This window comes from Sycon ciliatum, chromosome 4 (assembly GCF_964019385.1).
Source record: "Sycon ciliatum chromosome 4, ocSycCili1.1, whole genome shotgun sequence".
Taxonomy (NCBI): domain Eukaryota; kingdom Metazoa; phylum Porifera; class Calcarea; order Leucosolenida; family Sycettidae; genus Sycon; species Sycon ciliatum.
Window position 1 is genome coordinate 34,501,307 of NC_088646.1, and position 24,788 is coordinate 34,526,094.

General features: G+C 48.2%; 4 protein-coding genes across 5 annotated transcripts; 1 reads left to right on the forward strand and 3 right to left on the reverse strand.

The window, feature by feature from the left end:
- Positions 1-140: 140 nt before the first annotated feature.
- Positions 141-9,233, reverse strand: LOC135815839 (uncharacterized). The gene is made up of 7 exons (XM_065329181.1): positions 7,840-9,233; positions 6,744-6,867; positions 6,439-6,505; positions 3,001-3,066; positions 2,711-2,823; positions 1,540-2,241; positions 141-967 (listed from the first exon to the last, which is right to left on the reverse strand). Exons 1-7 carry the CDS (start codon positions 9,114-9,116, stop codon positions 920-922), a joined length of 2,397 nt encoding a protein of 798 aa, XP_065185253.1. The 5' UTR covers positions 9,117-9,233; the 3' UTR covers positions 141-919.
- A 1,572-nt stretch (positions 9,234-10,805) lies between these two features.
- Positions 10,806-11,714, forward strand: LOC135813526 (uncharacterized). The gene has a single exon (XM_065326618.1). It carries the CDS (start codon positions 10,806-10,808, stop codon positions 11,712-11,714), a length of 909 nt encoding a protein of 302 aa, XP_065182690.1.
- Positions 11,715-13,142: 1,428 nt separating this feature from the next.
- On the reverse strand, positions 13,143-15,861 carry LOC135815840 (uncharacterized). Of its 2 annotated transcripts, none has more exons than XM_065329183.1 (4): positions 15,553-15,861; positions 14,920-15,059; positions 14,204-14,305; positions 13,143-13,916 (listed from the first exon to the last, which is right to left on the reverse strand). In XM_065329183.1, the coding sequence occupies exons 1-4, from the start codon at positions 15,764-15,766 to the stop codon at positions 13,674-13,676; spliced, it is 699 nt and encodes a 232-aa protein (XP_065185255.1). In that variant the 5' UTR covers positions 15,767-15,861; the 3' UTR covers positions 13,143-13,673. The 2 variants fall into 2 exon arrangements, with proteins under 2 accessions (XP_065185255.1, XP_065185254.1); XM_065329182.1 differs by having other exon boundaries at positions 14,920-15,062; positions 15,553-15,856.
- Positions 15,862-18,084: 2,223 nt separating this feature from the next.
- Positions 18,085-23,459, reverse strand: LOC135815841 (tyrosine-protein kinase transmembrane receptor Ror-like). Its single transcript, XM_065329184.1, has 4 exons — positions 22,906-23,459; positions 21,643-22,189; positions 20,086-20,517; positions 18,085-19,168 (listed from the first exon to the last, which is right to left on the reverse strand). Exons 1-4 carry the CDS (start codon positions 23,025-23,027, stop codon positions 18,680-18,682), a joined length of 1,590 nt encoding a protein of 529 aa, XP_065185256.1. The 5' UTR covers positions 23,028-23,459; the 3' UTR covers positions 18,085-18,679.
- Between the last annotated feature and the right edge of the window lie 1,329 nt (positions 23,460-24,788).

Sequence of the window (24,788 nt, forward strand, 5' to 3'; positions counted from 1 at the left end):
ACAAAATTGATTATCGGCCTATTTACCTAACAGAAGTGTGCCCAGCGTACAAAAGTTCATATTTTCCTTCTTGTTTATCACAAAATATCCTAGTCCTTATCCATGCCCTTGAGGCACATAATTCCTTTCAAAGGTGGAACCCAGCATCGTAATGTAATTTTAACAAGTCAAAGTGATTTGCTGGAGCGCTGCCGATCACAATGCATCACAAATTATGCTCACACATAACTAAAGCAACCTTTCCGGTTATCAGATACAGGAAAGGATGTAAAAATAGAATGCTTTATAAAAAAATTCAATACCGGAGGAATATCGGAGGAATATCAGAGGTCGACCTCAACTATCACTGTTGGCATAAAGAGAATACGGACTATCATTGATGGGAAGGGCTGAATGGAGGTTGCATACAATTTTTTGAAAGACATTGTGAAAATTAAGACAAAACAAAAGGGTAGTCCGTGGATGTAGCTGATATTTGATTGGAAGGTCTCTGTGTTCGGATTGGACTGTGTGCATGAGGAGGAATTCAGGCAGAGTGTGTTATGCGGTCAGCAGCAAGCTGCCGATAATATCATTATGATGGATAAGTCAGCACATTCACTAGAAGTTGGTGCTGCCCTGTTTCTGCATCTTAACAATCATCACATCTACCGATCATACCACGGCTACTGATGACGAGCTAGCAGTATGAAGCACAGATCAGGCTTGAGCGTTTGCCTGTTGCTGAGAGAAAATGATGATCAGAGTAGTACGCGTTTGAGTAGTAGGTGTGGAGCTTTCGTTGAATGCTCCAGGACTGTCTTAGATAGCCGTCATATCTTGCCATTTCTGAGCGAGGGCTCAGTTTAGCAAAGCGGCAAGATGGAGTGGTGAAACAGCTTCACTGAGGTCTGCATGCACGTCTAACGTGTACACTGTGTCAGTACATTAGCCAGGAATCCGCTGCCGAGTCACCGGTTATCGGAACCTGCACAAGCACAGGGTAATGCCAGACAGTGCATGGCAATCACTTCTGTAAAAAGGCCTCAGTTAAAAAATTTCCTTTTTTAACGTGGTGGGAAGTTTGTCAGAGTAATGCGTGGCTGCACCAGTAAGTGTCACAGTGACCTTACGTTTCCTGTGATCAGTGGAATTATAAAGCAACCTTTTTCACAATCGTGATAATGATGCAATGTTTAAAACATGACTAACTGATACATACACTCGTATATTGATGGGAAATTTAGCTGTTCCCTTCAAGCGGCAACATGAGAATTTCAACCGGAGATGCTGAGAGTTACTAGCACCTCGTTATGACGCGCCTAGCTCTGTGTCATAGGCAAGAGTTACAGACCCAAGCACAACACACACTCACCGTGACACACACACACACACACACACACACACATACACACACACATACGCACACGCACACACACACACATACACACACACACACACATACACACACACACACATACACACACACAGCGGAGGAGAAACATCACTATGCATGTCACGGGTGGGCACGCTAAACTATCAATACACCTTGGGACTTACACTGATGCTGCTGTCTTCATCCTCATCATCGTCGTCATCATCTTCATCATCATCGTCATCTCCCAGAGCATCCGCTAGCACATTTTTGCTGATGCCTTCCTCTACGTCATCTTCGTCTTCCTCTATGTCATCTTCATCTTCTTCCGCATCATCATCATCAAGGACAGCTACGGACGCCTCGGCATCAGTGGGATTTGGTTCATCAGTCTCAAAGATAGTGTAAGTTTTCTTATCGCCTGGTTCCTCTTCGTCACTGTAATGTCTTGCTTGTAGCCTGTCGTACGCATCCTCTTCTTCAGCCAGGCCCTCCGGGTCCTCCCGCGCTGGAAGCTTACGGCGGCCATTCTCGAATTGAAGCGATGCATACTCAGAGCTCTGTGCTTTAGATTGGCCACCACTACCAGCTCTTGCTCTACCGGAGCTGCGGCTGCTGTTGACAGGACGGAAGCCGGATCGGCCAGGCGTCAGACCATACTTGTTGGGGGCCTGTCCGGGATACGGTACATACTGCTGCGAGAACGATCCGGCAGGACGTTGGCCCTGTTCCAACGCACTAGTGCTCCAGGACTTCTGCATTGGCTGCATCTCCATGCTGACCTTCTTCATCCATTTCTGCGTCATCTCGCGAACGACCATGGCCAGCAGGTTGAGGAACTGCAGCTCGGTCACGGCTTCACTCTGGTGCACACCCATGTCATAGATCTGAAGTATACATGCATGCACAGACCAGCATGTATAGCATTGCGCAAGCACACGCACGCACCCACACATGCATGCACGCATATGCACGCGCACACAATCCATGCCAACACACGAATGCATGTGCACACACATTTGGCAAACATAAAATAAATGACACAATTGTTGACTCCATGTTTAATGATTGAATCAACTTGTGCCGCCGAACTAGCATCCAGAACAGTGTTGTTTAGTCCAAGTAGGCTAACCATTCTGCCAACTGTATTTCCTTGAGTCCAAATCACACATAGCAATAACATCTGCAGCCTGAGTCTGGCTACTGCAGCAATAATGAAAGAAAAACAGAAAAGGAAGCTGAAATTGGAGCGGCTTGACATATCCAAGTACACACTGAATCATACGGTAAAACTGGTTAGCTATATATAGGCTGAATGGAGGCTAATAACTAATAATCCGCCGTCCATGTCCTTACCGATTTGTTGAAGCGCTGTGTCATCATATACTGCCTGACCTTGTCTTCCTTTAGTGGGTGTGCTTGTAGTCTGTTTGTGAGCAAGGGTCTGGCCAGGCCAATGTTCACTACACCTGCAACAAGATAGGCATATGCATAGGAGATAATCAAGCTGTGGAACCTACAAGGGGGTGGCAAAAGTGCGTGAATTGAGGAAGATCATAACCGTGGGCCCGGCAATTTCCCAAAGCATACGCATGATCATCATGAATAATACCATTGGTAAGGCATCACTTCACTAGCTGACTTACGGGAGCCATCTGGGTCGTATTTGCTAAACTCGGCCTGCGCTTTGTGATACTCCTTGAAGCTCAGACCTGCACACAAACAGGGAAGTTCCATCCCACATGAACAGCATCAGCCATGAAATCGAGCCGATTAAGTATTGACCAATTTCGTATTCTTGGTACAGGTGCTCTTTTACCTTATGAGCATAGGGTAGCAGGGAACCACAAGCCAGTAATTTGTCAACACAGTAGGATAGTACTTGCTTCGCTCAACCAGTGTTTGATACTCAGAGCCTGCTACTCACAGCTTCCCAGTATATAATTATTCCCGTAGCTATGCAGAAGACGTTACTTCAGTAACGTCTGGCGCTAGCCAGGGTCCACACAGCTTTAATTCCCGTAGCTATGCAGAAGACGTTACTTCAGTAACGTCTGGCGCTAGCCAGGGTCCACACAGCTTTAATTTGGTGTTTGTTTGTGTGTTTGTTTGTTTGTGTCACGCCTGGCGCTATTTTGTATCTATCCCGTACTGCACCGTACCAGCAAAGACAGCTGGCCACAATATTTTTGTTTGTTTGTGCCATCGACATGCCTGGCGCTATCCCGTACCTGTCCCGTATCATCAAGAGTACGGTACCATCAAGAGAATGAGTATATATGCGAAGTGTATGGGGGGAATGCATTCAGTGCAGTAACATTAAATTTTGTGTGGATTTGTGTGCGAGGCCGAGATCCCACTAGCAGGCTGGCTGGGCCGCCTGTCGACCAGCCCGGAAATCGCATGTAGGCCGATAGCATAATAATTATAACGTATATACAGTCATGGAGATGTATAGCAGGGAGTCATATTATGTAAACGACTCCCTGCTGTATGGGGAGATTTTCTGGAAAGAAATACGAAGTAGGGAGACGAGTAAATGCAATCAGAATGGATTTTAGTTGCCGTCAGTATAATAATAATAAGAAGAAGAAGAAGAAGAACGCCCGTGATCGGCAGAGTCAGCGCCGGTCCCAGGAAACGTCAGGACAGACATCCCGTCGACTCCAGAACGCCCGTCATCGGCAGAGTCAGCGCCGGTCCCATAGCTATGCAGAAGACGTTACTTGTACTTCAGTATCTCATTGAAACGTTTTTGCAAAACAATGATTTAGCTAATCAAAGGAAAAAGCATTTCCATCAGTTCTAACAACATGCACGATGAGCTAGGCAACAAAGCATAGCGCAGGGCCCTGAGCTTCCAAGCTCTCTCGTTTGGTATTTGTGTGTTTGTTTGTTTGTTTGTTTGTTTGTGTCACGCCTGGCGCTATCCCGTATCTGACAGCAAAAAAATCATAGGGATGTTATAAATTTTTCAATTCTCCTATTTTTTTCAGGCATATCCTGGGATTCGAACCCGCACTATCGCCCTACATGCATTCCCCCATACACTTCGCATTCATACCCATTCTTCCAAGTTGCTTCACGTTATGATCTTGCGTTTGAAAGCCCTATTTGAATATTGCGGGCAGCTGTATGTGGCCAGCTGTGTTTGATGGTACGGTACGGGAGACGGTGTCGTATTACCCTCGATCGTACCTGTCCCGTACCTATCCCTACCGTACCGTACCATCAAAGACGGCTGGCCACAATGCATATTCAAATAGGGCTTTCAAATGAAAGATCATAATGTGAAGCAACTTGGAAGAATTAGTATGTATGCGAAGTATATCGGGGGATGCATGCCGGGCGCGATAGTGCGGGTTCGAATCCCAGGTTATGTCTTAAAAAAAAAAGGAATTTTTTAAAGAATTTATAACATCCCTATGCTATTTTTTGTCTAGGTCATCAAGGCAAAAAAGCATAGCGTAGGGCCCTGAGCTTCCAAGCTCTCTCGTTATTATTACAAGTATTATTATTATTAATTCAACATCTCCTGGCTCGTCAGAAGACTGCCAATATATTATATGAGAAGTCGGGTGGTAGCCAACCACGGCGAACTGAATAATAAGGAGAGAAACAAAGAGAGTACTGCAAGGGGAGGCATGACGAAAATGGTGAGATTATTTAGGACGAAGAAGCTGAAGCTTGAACTCCTTAATGTCTGTGCATGCTTTACGGCTAGTTGGCAGGGAAGACCAGAGAGTGTACGCAGAGAAGATAGGAGATTTCAGAAACAGGGAGGTATTGGCACGGGGTAATGAGAAGGAATGACGTGTTGATCTGGTGGACACAAACCAGTTATACTTAGCAAAGTGTTTGGGAGCCAGGTCTAATAAGATCATGTGTACAAGGCTGCAAAGATGTTGCTGGTGTCGCTCTAAGAATACTTCAGTGATTCAAATAATTAATTGAAACACTTCATTAACTTCATTAAAGGGGAAGTATACCCGAAAATCAATTTTTCACCAGTTGTAGTCTTCGGGGTGCTGAGTCGAATGGTCTTGGTCCGAGGAAGCTGAGACGCTCCCTTCTTCCTTTATTCCCAATTGAACTCTCGCACTTCCACCGAAACTGGGTGACTGCGCCCTACTAGATGGGGATTTGTATGCAAAATGTCACTAAAAGCGCCATTTCGTTCTTATAAAAGCACGGATGACCGCGATTGGCCCATAATGTTGTAGTCTCTTGGACGCTGAGTCGACTGGTTTTGGTCCGAAAAGGCTGCAATGCAGCGTTCCTCCTTTATTCCCAACCGAACATGGTTGAACTAGCGGGCACGTGCTCCTGCGTACACCAGTCACCTGGTCACCGTGCCTGCAAGGTACAACTTACTAGCCTGTTTGACCTTATTTGGGTGCAGTCCTGTCACTCGAGTTGAACTCGAGTTGAACCTTGGTGTGAAAGTTGTCGCCTGCTGGCGCGGTGACCAGGTGATTTGGGCACCCAGGAGCACGTGACCGCTTGTTCAACCATGTTCGATTGGGAATAAAGGAGGAGCGCTGCATCGCAGCCTTTTCGGACCAAAACCAGTCGACTGAGCGTCCAAAAGACTACAATATATGGGCCAATCGCGGTCATCCGTGCTTTTATAAGAACGAAATAGCACTTTTAGTGAGATTTTGCATACAAATCCCCATCTAGTAGGGCGCAGTCACCCAGTTTCGGTGGAAGTGCGCGGGTTCGATTGGGAAAAAAGAAGGAAGGGAGCGTCGCAGCTTCCTCGGACCAAGACCATTCGACTCAGCACCCAGAAGACTACAACTGGTGAAAATTTGATTTTAGGGTATACTTCCCCTTTAACCTGAGTCGAATTTTTTTATTTTTTATTACGGCTAGAGTTGTCGCCTGACGGTTCTTCTTTGCGTGAAATCAATTGACTTGCTGCTGAAGCTTCTCACCGCCTTCTATGCAATGTATTAACACGCGTGTGTGGGGGGGGGGAGGGGGGGTGTATGTGTGTGAAGAACAAGTACTCAACTTAACTGCCGTACAGTGCTTGTGTAGACAACTGACACAATGTCATCATAGCAAGCACCACTCACCAGTAAAGTTAGCCGTGGGTATAGGCAGATCACTCCAATCTGAAGCTTGCGGTGCCTCTTCCAGAAACTAAGAACGAGGGTTGAACACAAAGGGACAATGAAGAATCACGAGATTTAGAGTGTATGGCTGGCTACGAGTACATGGCGGTCATAATTCAACACATTGTCTAGTTCCTTGGCTTTGGGAATCGTGGACCATAGCGACTGTGAGCACACTGTGAGCACACTCACCATATCCTGCTCGCACATGCACATGCCCATATTATGACTGTGAGCAAACTCCACGTCGTACACATGGTACCTACCCGCTTGTGTTCGTACGCCGGACGTCGACAGAACATCTTCTTGAAGTGCTTGCGGCAGAAGTGCAGCTGATCAACACGTGCTCTGTCCTTCTTCTTTTTCAGTTTACGATAACACGCAGCACACCTGTTTGGCAGGGTCAAAACCATGACATAGGGACCAACAAAACATTCCACATTCATTAAGATAATGTACTCTGTGCTGACATGGAGACCCCATTTAGCTGTGAGACCTTTTCCAGCCTCTGGAAAGTCTTTAGTCTCGACGAGTAAAGATTAAAAATCCACATACAGTCAACTTCGCTAATAACGACTGCGGATATAACGATAATTCGTGAATAACGACAGGATTTCCATGCCCAGAGCAAAGTCCCATCTAACTGAAATGCATATAATGAGACTTCGGGTATAAGGACACTTCGCGAATAGCGACACTTTTCTGATGTCCCGCCAAGTGTCCTTATGCGCAAAGTTGACTGTACATGAGACTGGTGAGACTGGCATGTAACCGTTTCCTTCCTTCATGAAGTGTTGGAGGGCACATGGCACAGCCCAGTTCATTTCACATACAAATAACTATAGTTCTAGACTAGAACTTCTAGTATGACTGTATGTGCTTTGCCGTAGAGCCCATTGCATGGTAGCATGCAACGCATTGGGAAAGACTGTGCTCTTAATTAAATCACATGTGCCTTACACATATACTAAGCTACGGGGTGAATGTGGTGGAGAGAGAGGGAGGGAGAGAGAGAGAGAGAGAGAGAGAGAGAGAGAGAGAGAGAGAGAGAGAGAGAGAGAGACAGACAGACAGACAGACAGACAGACACACAGAGAGACAGAGAGACACACACACACACAGACGGATAGATAGAGAGACAGAGGTAGAGAGATAGAGATGGAGAGAGAGAGATAGATACAGAGAGAGAGAGAGAAGGAGGAAGAGAGATGGCGCTGTGCTCGTAAAGCAATGCTGGCGGAATCGAAGCACACTTATAAAAGGCTGCATAGGAGTGTGTAGATTCTGGGAAAAGCTGCTCATACTCGTACTTCACTACACCTATTATAATTGCTAGAGCCAGTAGAGGCTAGTCGCTCTCACCTTTGCAGGCCTGTACCATCACCCTCACTGATCGTCAATGACATCTTCTGGCTGCCTTGGGGTTGTGATGGCGTAGCCACGCCATCACGCACCATCCACATTTTACCATTCGGCCCCTTGGCCAGGGTTGAGCCGCTCGCCGACTGACCCATGTTCTTCAGCTGATGCGTCTGACCGTTCTGGAAAATGAACATGTTTCCGCTGGGCGACGTGAAGACTTCAGTTGCTTGGGATTGTGCCAGCTGGTTGATGGCGTGGGACGCGGACCGATTTCGTGTCTGTGCACCACCGTGACTGCTGCCCCGTGAGTTTGCAATTGCACTTGTCGACACGGACCGATGACCGGTACGGTGCTGAGTCTGTGGCTGCTGGCCACCTCTGCTGCGTCCTGGCGGGATGCCAGCTGACTGGCCAAGCCTTGGAGGTGCTCTTTGATTGGATTGCTGCTGGGAGCGGTCCCCAGTCGCACCACCAGCACCTTGTCTGTATCTTCCAGATGGTTCAGGTCGAGGAACTTCGTAGGCAGGGTCATCATCATATTCATCTTCATCCTCATCATCATCATCTTCTTCTTCCTCCTCTTCGTCAGGTTCTTCCTCAGCGTCGTCCTCTTCATCTTCAAATGCATCGTCCTCTCCACTTGCTCGGCTCGACGTAGAGCTACGTCTTGATGAGGGCCCATCCGATGGTGAACCAGGCACGGAATATTGTGTTGGTGCGTTGGCTAGTCGATCCAGTGACGTTTCAGACATGCGACTGGCACGCGAAAGGTTCGATTCAGCCCTTCTCAAACCCACATCACCGCCCGCTGAACCAACGCTGGAAGAACGTGAGCGACTCGAGCCAGCTGAACCTGGTCTGGCCGCCGCGCCCTTTGCGTCGGCCGAAGATGGCCGGGAAGTCTTGGCATTGATTCGCTGACACGATCCATCCTCCTTCACCAAGTAGTGCTGAGGCGGGCAGACGCCGGTGCCATCGGCGAGCGCCTTCACAACATGCTTGCCAGCTCGCAGAGGCCGATAACGTACTAAGAGCGTTTCTCCCTTCACCAGAATTGTACCCTCCTCTAGTCCGCCATTTGGCGTCGTGACCTCTGCCACGAATTCGTAATCATCGAAGTCGTCGTCTGGATCGCTACTCAAACGAACGGGGAAGCGGATTTCATCAAATTCTAATACGTCTTCCGGAGGCCCTCGGCTGCCCTTCCTCGGTCGCCCGCCTACAGGACGTTGCTGCTGTTGCTGCTGCCCTCTCGGGCCGTTCCTACCTTTGTTCATCCTAGTGGCACCGCGAAGTGCCCACTCGATCGTCGCACTCTAGCTAGGACGCACCCATTGAAGCAAATCGATTTCTCTAGCGCCCTTCAAAACGATAATCATTCTATTCTTACTCGATCCACGGTTCATTTGTTTTATCGTGCTTTCATTTATCCTGTCTCGTGTGTTTATTTGGCCTGGAAGGCACGCGGTTTGGTTCAGCTGCATCAGGCGTGCACATGGGCAGGGCTCAAGGACTTTGTACAGATGGTGGTTCCCAAAACAGTGAGATTAGCATGAGACGCCTTGATTTCAACAGCAATCACGAGATGGCAACCAAACGTAGCAGTAAGACTTGCCAAACGTTTGACATCTAGACAACCTTGTCAAGACTCAAGGCTGGCAGGACCGGAGCTTGAGATCGCAAGCGCAGCAACAACATCATCAGACAATAATTGTCAGTATTGGTAGAGGGTGCGGGTCACAGGCAGATCACGATTCTCAGCAGGAAACTTGAATACTCATAGCACTGGCATACCACAGAGGGTTTTCTTGGCTATGGGTGTCGTTGATTGCAATGACTAGTACAAGTCTTATCTTCTGCACCTATCTTTCTCCTGCAAACTGACCCGATACCTTTTCAGTGAGTGACAAACACCAGTAATGCAGTGCCCACACGGTGCAGTACAACGTAGCCAACTGCTTATCCGAGCCAGCATCCGCGCATATCCGGCCGGCCATCGTGACCGTACAGGCTGCATCTGCCAGATGTAATGCAGCTTGCACAACACTCAGGACTGATGTGATGTGGGGTTACCGGTTAGGCGACCCAGGCGAACGTAATGATCGTGGCTGTTGTCATCATGGTCATGCGGTTGTTACGATATCACTGTACTGTAGATCTACGTGTCATAACAAAGCCCATGTAATGTCCCTAGGCAAGGCCAAGGGTCCGAGTCGGGCCTCCCGAGTCCCTACTACTGTACTACTACATGATTGTACACTACTGTCCTGCATACGCTATGGTCACTGGTGACGTCAGAAAGCTGATATAAACAAGCAGGGAAGTCCAATTCGGATCCCCCCCCCCCGCCCCTCCCTCCGTTCCTGCAGGATTATGTATGTGTGCTGAGCTCTGAACGCGAGTCTACCGGTGGAGAACATGACAATCAAGATCAGACTCGTCGGAAGGTATTTGGCATTGGTGCGGCCATGAATGTGTGGAGGGCCCAGGGGTCCTCCTCCGGGAATATTTTAGGGAAATTGGGCCCAAATACTGGCAAATACTGGCAAATAGCACATACCGGTACATGTATTTGATTCAGAATTACAGATGGAGCGGACTCGCTCCCTTCTATTTACACTGCAACGTTCGAACACATTTTCGTAGTTAAAACAACGTTTCGGCATATAGCCCTCATCAGGTTTGCAATGATGTGCACTCTACAAAGGAGCAGTAAATATACTGTGCTGTGCTGTGTTTGCGCCAAATGTGTCAGCTACAAAGGTGGCGAAAGGATTGGCCAAATGTGTCAGCTACAAAGGTGGCGAAAGGGATTGGTGATATATTAATATCCAGATACGATATATTCACAGTAGTGCCCAGCCAGCATTAGTGTTTACTTGCGGCCGCAAGTTGCGGATTTCAACAGCTTCTCGCAGTTTTCTGCTTGCTCTGTCGCTGGCAAACAAAGACCTCCCAAGCATAATATGACGCAAGAGGAACGCGACGGACTGAGAGAACTTCGTCATGACCCCAGTGTAGTGATAAAGCAATCCGACAAGAGCAAGAAGCTAGTAGCTATGAAACAGGAACTCTACCTGGAGAAGGCAGAGGCACTTCTGTCTGACAGCACTATGTACAGAAAAGTGGATCTAACTATCACTGCGTATGAGAAAGAGGTTAAATCCATACTGGAAGAGCAATGCACGAATATGGATCCTGATCTTCTGACTGCAATACTCCCTCATGACACACGATTCCCGGAACTATACGGTCTTCCAAAGGACCACAAGCAAAATTTGCCCCTCCGACCTGTTGTCTCTGCTTGTGACAGTCCAGTCACAGGAATTTCGGTGGTTCTCGAACGCATATTGCATCAACTGCTTGCATTTGTCCCATCGCACCTCATCAACACCAAAGACGCGCTAGACAATATCCGCACCATATACCCTGGCCTTAAAGCACCTGCTGGAACGATTCTGGCTACGATGGATGTGGTGGGTTTGTATCCCAGCATACCGATCGAAGAGGGCGTGAATGCCGTTAGTGACGTGCTAGAGCAACACCATAACAGAGTTGATATGCTCGGGCTGAGCGTGACCCAAGTCAGGACACTACTGAAGTTTGTTCTGAGTCATAACTACTTCAGATTAGGCAGACAGATCTACCACCAGCTAGATGGGGTTGCTATGGGGAACAACCTGGCACCTCCATTTGCCATCATGTTTATGCACACCATTGAGACACGACTTCTTCAGGACTCACCCTTCCAACCTATTCTGTTCAGACGATACATTGACGATATCATCATCCTATGGACACACGGTAGGCAGCGCCTTCTGGAGCTCATAGAAAGATTCAACGCCAGCCACGAACGTATCAAAGTTCACGCATGAATTAAGTTGTGACAGTGGCTGCATAGACTACATGGACGTAACGATCGCGGTTGGGCAAACCGGAGAGCTGTCATTCAAATTGTTCCAGAAGGCATGCAGTAGTGGCATACTGGTGGATTATTCATCGACAGTTCCTCACCACATCAAGTTAGCCGTCGCTCAATCTCAATTCCTAAGGGCACAGCGACTATCGTCTAACCCCATGATGCAAGCCGAGAGCGAACAAAAAATACACAAACAACTGCGCATAAATAACTACCCAGACAGTATCATATCGGAAGCAAGGGAAGCTGCCAGGAAACCTCGGCGTAGACGACGCGGTAACCGTTCAAGTCCGATGAAGTACACCACCATGTGAACAAAGCAATACGGAAATACAAGTTGCCGGTACGTGTCGTATGAGCACTCGGGCAGCCTCAGGCGTCAACTGTGCCATTCGGCGCTGTTACCACCCAAGTGCGTAAACGAGCCCAACATTACTGAAAAAAGACGAAGAGGACGTCCACTAGGGCCTTGCATTACCTGTGAGTCTGGAGGCGAACGAGTATGTATGACAAAGAATGTAGTCTACGAATTGCAATGCAAATGGTGCCGGGAAACGTATGTAGGGGAGACGGAACGCTCCTTGGAAACAAGAATTCGGGAGCACAATGGCGAGGCACGCCGTCGCACTCTCGATAAGCCATGGGGTGACCACGTGCGCGACAAACATTCTGGCGAGAGTATAGCTGCTGCGGATAGTGTGTTCTCGGCTGTGTCAGTCCTGGCAAGGGCAGGCGACAGAGCAAGCAGAAAACTGCGAGAAGCTGTTGAAATTCGCAACTTGCGGCCGCAAGTAAACACTAATGCTGGCTGGGCACTACTGTGAATATATCGTATATGGATATTAATATATCACCAATCCCTTTCGCCACCTTTGTAGCTGACACATTTGGCGCAAACACAGCACAGCACAGTATATTTACTGCTCCTTTGTAGAGTGCACATCATTGCAAACCTGATGAGGGCTATATGCCGAAACGTTGTTTTAACTACGAAAATGTGTTCGAACGTTGCAGTGTAAATAGAAGGGAGCGAGTCCGCTCCATCTGTAATTCTGTATGAAACTGCAGGAGGCCTCACCGCTTCTAATGTATTTGATTGCTTCAAAAATCTGACGACGAAATTATCAGTGCGGCTTTGGCCGCGCCTGCCGCACCGGTTCCAAAGACCTGACGATTGGGACCATTAGGGTGAATAGGACACTGCACAGGACACAGATTTGTGTGGAGCTCTGCCAATGCCAACACTCATACCAGAACCACAAGTACACCGTACATGACATTGTACTAAAATCATTGCCAAAGATATCCGACCAGTGCTGCACATGGTAGTCGACTAGGATGCATGCAGCATTGGCCGGATATTGTTTTGGCAAACATTGTAGTATCGAGGGTTACACAATCATGTCCATACTTTGGCAACTGTGTAGTATTGAAATGCACACATGAGCCTCCGGGGCTGCACGTAATCAAGTTGATCGGCACAACGCCCCATATAAATAGAAAGCAATGCAACAGAGAATGAACGTAACCTTGCAGCAACAATGAAATGCTCCCTTGTCAGCAGCAATACTGTTCGCATCATCATCATCATACAGTAGACGCGACATTTAGTTCTGCTTGCAAGCAGGTGGCACACTATAGCCACTGATGGGAAAGTCTCGGCCAGTCATGACAGCCTATGCTGAGGCAGGCAGGCTGCTGCTGCAACAACAGAAGCCAAGTATTGCACAGCTGCATATACAGCTGCTCAACTGGTTAGTAAGGCCTGTGTGTGTGTGAATCCATCTGCAGCACATCCCGGTACTGGCGCTCACAACACTCCATAGGTGAACTCTACGGTACAGCGTGCTGGACAGTCTACTACTGTATCTCAAATAGCAGCTTGCCGTGGACCTTGTTACTTGCGGCGGGGCGCCTACGGGTCAGGTTTGGGTATCCTCCGGGTGCTAAGACCGGTATATTGTTCAAGGTTCGGTTGGGCATGTTGAACACGTTCGTCAATTGCATAGTTCGAGTCATCGATCACCTCCTTGAACACGGCAAAGTAGCGAACAAGTGCACGGGCATCGTCCTCGGCGATTTCCAATCGAGCCGCAATGTCCTCGGCGGTTCGGAAGCCTTCCCTCTGCAGCTGCTTGAAGTGCAATGCCATCATAATCTACGTCCACAGAGAAGTAGGACAAGAGACAGAAGTGCACACGGTCAAACATGTGCTTAAAACACAATGGGTGACTGTCTAACAAGAGATAGTCAACTTATGGGGCGTTCGAATAACACACACATGGTAATAGACTGGGGAAATTGGGCAAACATTGACTTGGGAAAGTCCATGAAGATGCATCAACTAAAGAAGCTGTACACAGTTCATTCTGCACACAACAAGGCTAGTGACTATCAAAAGCACAATGCTGACGACACCCAAATGCAGCGAAGAGCGTGGCTCACATGTTTGTATGTGGAATAGCCTTTCGGCAGCGTCAAACCGCCGTCAGCCATCTGCCGTCTTCTTGTGCCTTTCAGCGGCAGTTTCAGCGGATGCGACGGCCTCTAAACGTACACGTACACCAGGCACAAAACAGCAAGGCAATCTGTATTGATCTACTCAACGGCAATGGCGTGCGGTCTCTAATTTCACTTGATTTCATTGCAGTGGGAGCAAGCATGACAGCATGGATAAGGAGTACTGTTATGCCACCATATACAGGCCCGCCGAAACCGGTCCGGTTGGTCAAGTTATTACCAGACTAACATTTTAGCGACCAACACATGTTTCCTGCTGTGGACGGCATGTGTCCCCGCCATACTATACGCAAAGTATAAACGGCCATGATACTACCGGACCAATCAAAAACTGCTTCCGGCGGTCCTGATATACCTGCATACGCTAAGCACCAGCAGTGTGAGTGCACTACACGGCCACACCACACAGCCAGACAAGAACACACCCAATCAGGGTGCCATAGAAATTGTGCAAAACGTCATGCTCTGTCAGGAAAAAGCATGCCTCCTCTCAGTGGTGTACAAACACTGCACAGTCTCATCGCGCCCATAAATCATTGCCACGCACAAAAATGGTTCAGCGGAACTTTCTATTGCAATGAATTCCCCTTTGAATTGCATTTGCAAGGTTGCATGCTCAACTAAGCTTTGCAGGTACAAACCTCGACATCCTTGTCAGTCGACTCCACAACCATGTTCTGTAAGCGTTCCAGAAGGCCTGCATCTGGCCCCTCGTCGGTTGAGTCCTCGGGCATACTTGCTATATTCGCAGGCCTCGCATGTTGTCGTCGGGCGATCTCTGCTGCTGTCAAATGCAAAATGAAAGGTGCAATGTATAGTGTAGTTGAGGGGCCTGATTAGTCATGTATGCGTACAACCGGCGATACGGTCATCGCTTCTCATAGTGTCCGGTTCATTCTGGGGGCGTGCGAGTATCTAGCGCCGGCCACTGCACGGCGGACCCAAATCTATGAACACGGGGCTGCGCCGCGCTGGTGCTCAGTGCTAACCTATTCGTGCGCCAGGATTTCATTGAGCACCACCCAACCTTGCATAACAGGGACGTGCAAGGCACAGCATGGGGTACATCCACAATGAGTGTCGGCTTCATCCCATAAAACAAACTGCACCAAATTTTCTTGCGATGGACAGAAAGTAGCCTTCCTACGGTGTAGAACCTTTCTTATTCAAATTAATCATTTATGCTATCTACTTGCCTGAGGCTTGCAAACAAACGTGTTATGTGCAAGAAATAAGTAAGTCACAGATCCCCCAGTCCCTAGTTTCACACAAACCTTGCTCGTTGCCTCTCTCCACTGCCTCGTTCGCTGAGAACGATGGTGATGTTGGGCCTTCTCCATGGCTACTATGTCCTCGGCTATGACCTTCAGTCTGCGCTGCACTCCGCGGCGGTGCTGCGCCAGCTTGTGCTGATCCAGAGGGCCTGGCTGCGGCCACTTTGGGAATTGCTTGTGCAACGGATTTGGACTTACTCGCAGCACCTCCCATTTTCAATCAACTGCGGTGTAGTTGACTATTTCCACTTTCGTGCAGAATTAGTTTGATCAAGTCGAGGCTCAAGACAAGTCACACATAGATTCTACGCGTGCATGATCATTCATCATTCGGCTAAAAATTATTTTAGTATTTAAAGGGGAAGTTAAGGCAAAAATTAAAATTTCACCAGTTGTAGTCTTCGGGGTGCTGAGTCGAATGGTCTTGGTCCGAGGAAGCTGAGCCGCTCCCTTCCTACTTGAATCCCAATCGAACTCGCGCACTTCCACCGAAACTGGGTGACTGCGCCCTACGAGATGGGGATTTGTATGCAAAATGTCACTAAAAGCGCCATTTCGTTCTTATAAAAGCACGGATGACCGCGATTGGCCCATATGTTGTAGTCTTTTGGACGCTGAGTCGACTGGTTTTGGTCCGAAAAGGCTGCGATGCAGCGTTCCGCCTTTATTCCCAATCGAACATGGTTGAACAAGTGGTCACGTGCTCCTGGGTGCCCAAATCACCTCGTCACCACGCCAGCAGGTGACAACTTTCACACCAAGGTTCAACTCAAGTTCAACTCGAGTGACAGGACTGCACCCAAAAAAGGTCAAACAGGCTAGTAAGTTGTACCCTGCAGGCACGGTGACCAGGTGACTGGTGTACGCAGGAGCACGTGACCGCTTGTTCAACCATGTTCGATTGGGAATAAAGGCGGAACGCTGCATCGCAGCCTTTTCGGACCAAAACCAGTCGACTCAGCGTCCAAAAGACTACAACATATGGGCCAATCGCGGTCATCCGTGCTTTTATAAGAACGAAATGGCGCTTTTAGTGACATTTTGCATACAAATCCCCATCTCGTAGGGCGCAGTCACCCAGTTTCGGTGGAAGTGCGCGAGTTCGATTGGGATTCAAGTAGGAAGGGAGCGTCTCAGCTTCCTCGGACCAAGACCATTCGACTCAGCACCCCGAAGACTACAACTGGTGAAATTTTAATTTTTGCCTTAACTTCCCCTTTAAAAAAGAATGACTGTACTCTGTAGTCTGTAGACTGTATATGTGCATGTGCATGTGTGTGGTGTACATGTAGCTGCTACGTGGTTATGAATATGCATGCATGTTGCATGCTTGCAGCCTATCAATCTTATCTTCTGAAAATTGTAGTCAAGTTGCTGTCTGATGATCGGTTAAAACCGTGAAACTCAGAGTTACAGAAGAAACGCTTTTCGTCCCTCTCAAGTGTGTGTATGCATGTTATTATGTATGACAGTGCAGTGGGTCCCGCCATGTATCATGCCAGACGTAGAACGGTCACGACTTCGTTGCTTTTGTGTGTTTGTTTGGCCAAGGCCATGACATGATGACATGGATATGATGAGGTCTGTCCGGTGCTCCGAACTCAGGGCCCCCACAATCCCACATGCACAGTGCACGATAGACTATGGTAGACCCCCCCCCCCCTTCCCGTTGCATTATGTGAAGTGCCTAGGGGGGGGAGGGGCACTCAGTTTCCTGTGCAGCCCAGATCAGTGACACAATAATTATTTCATTGATTGACGGGGTACCTGGGGCGCCCGGGCAAAAAGTGGTACGGTCAATACCGTAGTGACTGTACCGTGTCTGACGCCCCTGGGTCACTCCGACTCAATGAATAGTATCCCTCCCTATCCCTATCCCTTCCATTGTACACTTTGACTCATTTCATCGTTGAGCTTGGTTTTGCAGTGGTTTTAATAAATAAAAGATAGGCCGGGAAGTACAATGTTCCAAGGCAAGCCCGAACCGGTTTGGCCAAATATTAATCCCGCACACGTTTTAGGAGGGGACAAGCTAGAATTGCTGTTTTGCTTTGCACACTTCACATACTACTTATACATGTAGATGTAATACTGCAATGGTGTATGGACTATGCAGTCACGGGATCATAAAGCCGCGTTCTGACGATTTTGCATCCACAAAATGGACAATCGGTATACAGTCAGTAACCATGGTAACATGACGTACATGTACATCGATCCTCATGCAGGTTATTTTACTGTACCCGGCGGTTACCACACTCTTGTGCCTATGATGCCACTCCCTGCTGGACGAAGTAACCGCGGTTGACGTTGAACGACAGGGATCATTTTCCAGCAAAATTTGGCCCAACCTGCACAGGCTACATGTACAAGACAAGCATACTTGGCAATTGGGCTCAGAGTGGTGTTAGCTGAAACTCAGTGAAAGTGAAAGATTTGCCCGGTGCTCCACTCTGCATGTGAATCAGAGATAGACGTTGGTCACAAGCAGCCAGGCCGCAGCACTCAGGGTTTGACTCAGTGATCATTGGATTACGTCTAACTTATCGGATCGTGAATTCCCTTCGGGAACGGAAACGATAATTTACTTCTTTACTTATCGGATCGTTTTGAGTTCCTTTGTGTCACTTTGAGACTGGGGCACTGAGTAGTGATACACAACATAGCATAAATATGGTAGGCCATACATGTAAGCGTGGAGTATATGTTCTCCGGAAAAAATGTAAGCTTAAGCGGTGCGCGCTGGGTCAAGGAAAAAATGTCAAGCTCAAGAAAACCACTGTCACAGTGTTCAGCGACAGGTGCAGAATACGTGCACGAAGTACCAGGGCACTAGATGGGACACTGGCCGGGGCAATGGATCCGTATTCGCACTGTTGGCGAGTATTCACGACCCCTCTGCACAGTGTTGCTAGCACGGTGTGCGGGAGAGCCAACAAAGCAAATTAGGATACACGTACAACAAAAAAAGAAATACCCGGTATTAACCGTGCTCACTCAAGGCTTTTAAATTGCCAGCTTTCACTGAATGAAACTACCTGACGTGCATGTAAAAGTACATGGCTTAGTGATGAGATCACGACAGTGCTAGTCATGGCAATGATCTCGCTACTAACTTACCACATATCTAGATTACACTGACGGGAGGTAAGCGTGCCTGCATCTTCTCCATACCCACCGTTAGTGAGATAGCACTGTAAGTAGTGGCCAGGTCATGATGGCCTTGGTAGAAGCTCTCCAAACGACTCTGCAGTTCGGTGAAGGGCGGTCGTTGCTTAGTCATCTTATCCAGACAGGCAGCTATCAAGGTGCCAATCTCTTCCGGCCAGGAACTAGGTTGGCTGGGCAACTGAAACTTTGTCAGTGCTTTTATGACTTCACTGTCTTCCATTTCGCCATATGGTCGAGCGCCAAGGGAGTAGACCTCCCAGAGGGTTATGCCAAAGGACCAGATGGAAGACGCGATGCTGTACTGCCCGAACATGATGGCCTCCGGTGCGGTCCAGCGTACCGGCAACAGAACATCTTTGTTGGCGCCCGTAGCATAGTAGTCACCGCTGGTCAGATCACGGGCAAAACCAAACTCACTGATCCGAACGTGAAGACCGGCTGAGACCTTCACACAACAGGATACAAATACAAAGAAAGAACTGTCAGACAATTACTAAGCCGCTGAGAAGAGTTTGCAACTACCGACCGGATCGTGGCAGGGCACTGATTGGATGGATCGTTAGGTAAACTGTATGGTAAGGTACGGGCAAAAACTATTAATTTTTCAGGGTGAGCTTGCAGCCAGTCCGTGCCACATTGATGCCACCACGCTCACTTCAAGTATTCCCATCACCAGCATGTGACAGAACTGCTGCACAATCCAATGGTCTTGCAAGCACCGGTACATGTACATGTACATGCAATTTGTTTGATTCCAACTGCATCACCGTTCTTTCTTGGACTAAGTCGGATAGCATTTTCTTCGGGTATCGGATTCGGGTAGTTTTCCACGGGTACCGGATCGGGTAATGTTTCCATGGTAACACCACAATGCACCCCTTCCCTTACACACTGGGTAGACATGCGGAATATTGCATGAATGTGTACACGTGCACTGCACATGATGTCATCTGCGACTGCAGGTTTTCGGGTACTATTCTGTACCCGCCTACCCGAGGTCCTCACGGATAGCACGGGTACCCGACTACCTGTGCACACCACTAGTTCCTTCCCATCTTGGAAAGACACCGAGTGGTCAACATGTTTGTTTGAATACAGAATGGCAGGCTCATTTGGGATGCTAGGGTCCTGACCTGACCAACATCTCAATTTGCTCAAACATTATTAAATTCAAAGTAATCCGATAACCAGTGTAGGATGGACTCTGCATGCACGATTTGGTTTCTAATCTGATAAAAAAAAAACATTTTTTTGGAGGAAGACAAACAACCCATTGTGTGTTTGCCATGACTGGTTAATATAACTTGTTTAGTCGGGCCTGAACTGCGCGTGGGTTAAATGTCTGAAGGACAAAGAACCTACCTCACAAGATCGAGCGGCCAGGTCTTTGTGCACGAATCCTTTCTCAGTGAGGTATGCCATGCCAGCAGCAATCTGCGCGCCAATCAAGGCCAGGTCACCGTCAGACAGCATGGACATTCCACCGCCGACCAGATCCAGGTCGATGACATCGGACTTTGTTCCGTCGTCGGTCGCTGAACACGTGGCAGCCTGCAGCAGGAAGTCGCGCAGGTTTCCTAGCTCCATGTGCTCCACGCAGAACATGTGAGGGTCTCGGCTTACGCAGATGCACATCACTCGGATAATGTTATCATGTTTGCACTCCGCTAAGATTTTCAACTCGGCGTAGAAATCCTCCCGGTGTCGTGCTGTCGGCGCATCCGAGATGATCTTTGCCGTCACTGTCGTCGTTAGCTCATCTTCCAGTAGCTCACAGACTTCGGCTTGGTGAACCTGCAAGTGAGTCGGCACAAAGACCAGAAAGAAACCCAATGATGGGCCGCTGTCATGAACGCAATGGCACTTACCTGAAAGTAGTAGCTCTACAGAGCTATTCATGGCAATAGCATGTTATGCACATGGCTGATCATCGTGACTGCAAACATGCTAGTCATTTGTGAGCTTTGGATGGATTAGCGGCTTCAAACATTTACGTGGATATTGTGTGCACTCTGTATGACATGCCAGCTACTTTAAAGTCCGAATCCTGCAAAGAGCAGGGTGGCTAGACCTCGAATGACAGCAATGAACAAATCGTTCAATTCATGCAGTTTTGTAGAGCAGTGCATATACATGTACTTGTAGTTCTTGAACTGTAGTTATAACCTACATGTATAAGAAGAAATGAGGACTGTCTAAGGAACTACAAGTTACGCTAGAATATCCACTAACACCACCAGTTACTTTACAATCAGCTCATGTGATAACATTGCACGACACTGACCGACGGTACTGATGTTCTACAACTAACTGGCTATCAGCTCTAGCACATCTTGGATGCGCACCGTGCCAACAGCCTTCTAGCTGGGAAGGTTCTAAGTTAGAAATAACATAGGAGGGGAAGGTGAGCGCAACCAAGACAAGCACGAGCTGGAAGTCTCAGCTGTGAAGGACGTTGGCGGATGTACATCTAAGTTATGTTGAAGACAATACTGGCAAGACCATCAGACACAACGGTCAAAGCACAATTCGAGGCTGCATAGCAACATACCACACAACTTGTGTGGCTCTAAAGATTCGAAGGTCGATTGGAGGATGTGCTAGATGTGCTAGATGTGCTAGAGCCGATTGCCACTTAGGTGTAGAACGTCAGTACCGTTGGTCAGTGTCGTGAAATGTTATCACATGAGCTGATTGTAAAGTAACTGGTGGTGTTAGTGGATATTATAGCGGAACTTGTAGTTCCTTGGTCGTCATTTCTTCCTATAACTTAATCCTTGGCTCTCCACCCGAGTCTAACAGCTATAAGCCTTTGCAATTTTGGTAATTGCCTGCGGCTTCTTTTCTCAACACAAGATAAACCTGTAACCAAAGTTATGGATGTGAACCTGGCACTAACCACCTCCAGTTGAGTCTTACCTTTCCATAGTTGATTTCTCGCAACTTCTTGAATAGAGCAATCTGGTCTCTGTCAACGTGGGCGATGGTGTTTGGTAGATCCATCTCTGGCATGAAGCCAGGGTTGCTCATACCTTGCACGTCTCCAGAGGATGAGTAGAAGCTTCCCATGGCAAACTCGGACAGCGTGGCGTAGCTTCGGCGCGGCACACGCCGAGCGTTAGTCACTGGACCATCGCTGCTATAACCACTGCTAATGCTGTCCGACACCGACGAGCGGCGGCCCGTCAGTCCTCTCCGCTCGATGTCGCCTCGCTTCGAGGAGCGCAGGTAGTTAACGCGTTGCCGCTGCACAAGCTTTACCGCTGCAAACACTATCAAGATAAGGAGCAGGGTTCCACCCACAGAGCCGAGAACGAGTGCCAACCGTGTAGCCATGTCGGGACGCATGTCAGCGACAACGTCGGTAGTTTTCACGAGTCCATTTGGGATTGTACTGATATCAACAGCCTTGCTGGATGAAACGACGTCATCTGATGAGGAGTTTGATGTTGCTGCCGTCGTGATTCTGCGACATATTTAAATAGAGCACAAAATACTGCATCCATCTGGTGTGCAAAACATTACATTTACGACAATTGGTAAGACAGAATCATATTGAACGTTCATGGGTTTTCAACTGTCATTGGGCAGTACATTACTACAATCATGTACTGTCGTGGACGTTGAAATCTGATGGGATACCCGGGGCCGGGGGCCGGGGGGGGGGGGGGGGGGCGGTGCACTTTCTGCTTTTGGCGTGTACATGCACTGCAGCTCACGTACACACTGTCACAATGAACCAGCAGTGCTCATGGCTGCAAGGCTAGCACCCTGTGATCCCTTGACTTCTCAACGTGTTTCAATGTTCACAAGAGTAGTGCATGCCGCACATGCACCTCTTCAGCATCATAACTATTACATGTACTTTGGTGTTACCATGATTCGGGTCCTTCTTTATCTTGTGCCTGGAGTCGATATTCCCATTGCAAAGAGCTGAGTGCTGTCAACCACATGAGTTGGGTCTCAAAGTAGTTGAGTGCAAGCACTATCAAAACTAGCGAATGTATGAGGTGCATGGCTGTTCACATTGCAGGACAAGAGTTCATTACTTCACATTGAAGTGCTGATAATAGTATCTTCACATAAGTTAGTTGACTGTTGTGGTCATTGTTGATCCACCGCACAGTGAGGGACATAGGCAAGTGCCTTATTTCGTGCTACTTTAGACTGGTTTCAACTCACCCCAACGAGGAAGGCTTGCTGGTGCTTGCCAAGGTGCACCCCGACCATTGCGTTAGAATAATAAGTAGACAGGCAACGACGACGAACCCGAGGCGTTCTTGACACCGAAACGACGGACCCATTCTGATGAGTATGGGACGGTGAACTCAACACCGCTGCAGAGTTTCGTCCCCTTCTAAATCTTTCTTTTTCTTCGTGTCTTACCAAAGGTTTCCATCATCCCCAGGATAGCTACTACTGCTATTGTGAAGCGTCCATGACTGAAGTTATTTACTTCGAGTGAAACACTGCATGTAGTTGCACACGGGTTTGCTCTGCCGGGTCGAGGAATAACGTCAAGCAGTCCCCAACTTCGAATGAGATCAACTGACTGCCGACGACACCTGAGCTGGCCGCACTTGCCAAGCATCTCCATACTCCCTGGTGTAGCTCTTGTCACACTACGCCACAATGCCTCTCTTCTTTGACTCCCCAACGCGCACCCTGTGTGTGGTCGTCGCGTTGCTTGCTGTCCGAGCACTGCCCGCAGCTGCCGCTTTATGGCGGAACAGAGGAGGACGAAACGTTTAGTTGCGCACATGTAAATGTACGGGACTCCCCTAGCCCTGGGCCCTATGGCCTACCGTGTTTATTTGCTGTTCATGCAAAAAAATTTCAACCGGTGCTCAAAAACATGGTTGGTACTGGTGAAGATGACCCCATGATGACGGCCAGCAGAGTTCGTTGACTGCAATTATAATAGTCAATACTCAATAGACTTCTATTATTAGTCATTGCTATAACCTGTGATTTTTCGAGCATATTTGCCCGGTGCCTAGCTATCAGGGGCAGCACCAGAAACCATCCTGATCGACACATTTCCCTGTATGATGCGGGGAGAGGGTGCGTTTTTCAGGCTGCGGCAGGTCGCTGAGCATAGATCAGCAGATTTCGGCGGAAATCTCATCCCGTTCCTGGCTGACTTGGCTTGCGATGCGACAACATGAACAGACTCAGTGAGCGCTGCGATCATTTTATGTTCATAGGATCGAGTTCCACAAGTAACATACAAAGTCATGTAGTTAGTTGGCACTGTTGCGTTTCTTGAGCTCTGGTGGTCTGGATATGATGTAGATCTACACAAAATGTCAGATGTAGATCTACCCATCATGTCATCTACATGACTATAAATTATGTACATCAGTTTTTAGTGGATTTCCGGGAATGTCGCGGACTCGCGGTGCATTTTTGTGTTTTAACGAAACAATCATGTGAAAACCGCGGATTTCGCGCGGCCGTGGGATCGCGATTTTCCCCACTGACGGCCACGCAGAGTTCATAAAATGCCATGTTCAGTGACTACACACTACACAGTCATTGCTATTTACTATAATAATTAGACTAAACCGAACGACAAGCCGATGTACAGTGCCAGGTGCCAGGGGGTCGGATTTCAGGTGCCAGCACTGTACATGTACATCAACTGCCAGTCAAATCATCCACCCACAATCATCCACCCACAATCATCCACCCACAATCATCCACCCACAATCATCCACCCACAATCATCCACCCACAATCATCCACCCACAATCATCCACCCACAATCATCCACCCACAATCATCCACCCACAATCATCCACCCACAATCATCCACCCACAATCTCCAGAACCTACCTGCATCCATCAGCAGAAGACTCACAGATATTTCCAATGATGAAGACGTCTTCAGAGACTTCAGAGATGCGACTCCGATCTACAGTGACGCGCTGAGGGAGAGTGGATATCGGGAGAACGTACAGTATTTTGACGAGCGTAAAACGGACGAGACAAAAAAGAAGAGGAAACGGAATCGCCACCGGAACATCATATGGTTCAATCCACCATTTAGCAAGAACGTCGCC